Raw genomic sequence first — 2,442 nt, forward strand, 5'->3', positions numbered from 1 at the left:
GGAGAGGAGAGCAGGGCGAGAGAGGGCAAGGGACTGGGCGCTGGCATACCAGGGGGGGCAGGGTGGTGGGCGGCGACCGCCGCATACCGTCCTACGGCGGGGACTATCGCTACGCCAGGGAAGACAAGGGCGTCGAAGTGCAGCTGCTGCTGTTCGAATCGTTCGGCGGGTTCGGAAAGGGGGTCCGTGAGATCCTCCGGAGAGCGGCGGACGTGCTACAGAACAAGCTGACGCGGGCCCAGTACCTCGATGAGGTGACTTGGACCACCAAGAGCTGGCTGGGGCTGCAGAAGCAGCGCATCTCAGTCGTTCTTCACACGGCCATCGCAGAGCAGGTCGTGAATGAGCTTGCCTGTGGCGGGGGTGGGCGGGTGCACGGAGCTAAGTGCCTCGCCACCCTCGCAGGAGTCGCTTAGGCGGCTCCCGTGGTGTACCTGTGTTAGTGCCAGTGCGAGCCAGTCCCGTGCCCAGTCCTGTGCCCAGTGTTGTGCGAGGGAGTTTTGTTGTAAAATTCTTTTTGAGAGCGGACTGCTCGGATATCCACCTCGAGAACCTATCAGGTGTGCCCTTCTCTGTGAGAACTGCTTGCTCTCTCGCTCAAAGCAATCGGAGCCATGACATCCCTCAAGGGCCAGATCAAGCAGAGCCTCGAGTCTCTCAACAGCATGACCAACGCCGCTGAGTTCGACAAGGGCATCCCCGTCGAGCTGATCCAACGCTGCTCGGGCATCGTCTTCATGACGGAAGTCAAGGCGGGCTTCGTGTGGTCCGGGTCCGTCTCGGGTGGTATCCTCATCGCGAAGCTCCCAAACGGTGGCGGCTGGAGTGCGCCGTCGTCGCTCGGCAGCGGCGGGATGGGGTTCGGCTTCCAGGTCGGAGCGCAGAAGACGGACACCATCATTCTTCTGTTCGGCACCCTTGCCGTGAGCACCTTTGCCAGCGCGGGCCAGGTCAAGTTTGGCGGCGACCTCTCCGTCTCCGCCGGCCCGGTCGGTCGGTCGCTCGCAGCAGACGCGAGGCTCGGCACGGGAGGCTTCACGGGCTGCCTGAGCTACTCGCAGTCGCAGGGGCTGTTTGGCGGCGTCTCACTGACGGGCGCGGTGCTCATCACGCGCTCAAAAGACAACGAGGAGTATTATAAGAGGCCGGTCACGTCCAAGCAGCTAATCTCGGGCGAGGTGCCGCAAGACTGTCACTGCTCCCCACCCACCCACGCGCACCAAGCCCTTGCACTTTGAATCCCAGTGATTGCCCACCCAAGCCCACCCATGCGTGTGACCTCACCTCACCAGGTGCCGCCACCAGCCGAGGCGGCCTCCCTCTACGCCGCGCTCGACGACCTGATCAAGCAAGCGCCGCCGCCGCCGCCGCCACCACCACCCGCGGGCCACGATCAATACGCGCGGTCGCAGGAACCACCAACCAACCCGGCGGCCGAGTCGGCCCTCGTCGAGATGGGGTTTGCGCTCGCTGACGCGCGCGAGGCGCTCTACCGCTCGGGGAACGACATTGCTGCCGCGGCGGCACTGCTGGCCGACCGCGCTGCCACGACACACAGTCGTTTCTAGTAGCAGCGGGGTGCGCCCGATAGCGCCCTGGACCCACTGCCGCTCGGCTTCGCCCTCGTCCGGCGCACTGCCCTCTCCCTCTAGCGCCCCCTCCCCTCCTCCTCACTCTGTCTAGTAGAGCTCCGAGTGTTCAGTACGAAGGCCCTTGTGCCCAGTGTCTACCGTTATAGAGTCCTACATGACGCGCGATGCAGGATGCTGCGGCAACCGAAATGCACGCATGGGCATGCTGTCCATACATGGAAATCTCTGCGCAACATCGGAAGATCCTTGGACTGTAGATCGTAGATGCCTTTTAGAGATCTCTTAAGTGGCAAATCTCCTGCCAAGAGCTGCAGTAGATTGAAGAACTGGTGGAGGCAAATCTTCTCCGGTGTAGATGCTCGAGAGGAGTCTGAGATCTCGCGTTTGGTGCGTGCAGTCGCTTGAGATCTTGCGACAGAGGTGGAGATTCTGACTTCGCGCCAAAGGCGCCTAGAGATCGTGTGGGCCGACTGGAGATTGCAAAATGGCGCGAAAAGAGGGTGGAGATCCGTTTGCATTGTGAATGAGTCCATAGCGCATCTCCTTGAAGGTTTGAGCCCCCCTCCTCCCCCGGGCCCCCGAATCGACAGTGGAGATTGGAGATTGGAGATGGAGATCGGAGATCTGACTGAATCCGGCCTAAGATGACGACGTTGGAGATTGGAGATTGAAGATGGAGATCGGAGATCTGACTGGATCCGGCCTAAGATATAGCGACGCTGGAGATTGGAGAGTACTGGAGAGATGGAGATCGGAGCCCCCCAGCCCCTAGTGGTATCTCATCGATTTTTTGTTTTGTTTTTAGATAAAGGTCTGTGCGCGGACGGCCCGGGGAGCCTGCGGCGCCATT

At 61.3% G+C, this 2,442-nt stretch overlaps 1 protein-coding gene across 1 annotated transcript; it reads left to right on the top strand.

Moving 5' to 3' along the window:
• Nucleotides 1-546: 546 nt before the first annotated feature.
• Nucleotides 547-1,867, top strand: EMIHUDRAFT_445775 (hypothetical protein). The gene is made up of 2 exons (XM_005766313.1): nt 547-1,178; nt 1,293-1,867. The coding sequence occupies exons 1-2, from the start codon at nt 615-617 to the stop codon at nt 1,566-1,568; spliced, it is 840 nt and encodes a 279-aa protein (XP_005766370.1). The 5' UTR covers nt 547-614; the 3' UTR covers nt 1,569-1,867.
• The last annotated feature ends 575 nt before the right edge of the window (nt 1,868-2,442 follow it).

This window comes from Emiliania huxleyi (genome assembly GCF_000372725.1).
Source record: "Emiliania huxleyi CCMP1516 unplaced genomic scaffold EMIHUscaffold_517, whole genome shotgun sequence".
NCBI lineage: Eukaryota > Haptophyta > Isochrysidales > Noelaerhabdaceae > Emiliania > Emiliania huxleyi.

Bases quoted from the DNA above. Each gene is read 5' to 3' on its own strand.
- EMIHUDRAFT_445775 (XM_005766313.1), top strand. From the start codon at position 615: ATGACATCCCTCAAGGGCCAGATCAAGCAGAGCCTCGAGTCTCTCAAC. The intron at 1,179-1,292 runs GTGCCGCAAGAC...TCACCTCACCAG, and splicing joins AGCAGCTAATCTCGGGCGAG to GTGCCGCCACCAGCCGAGGC.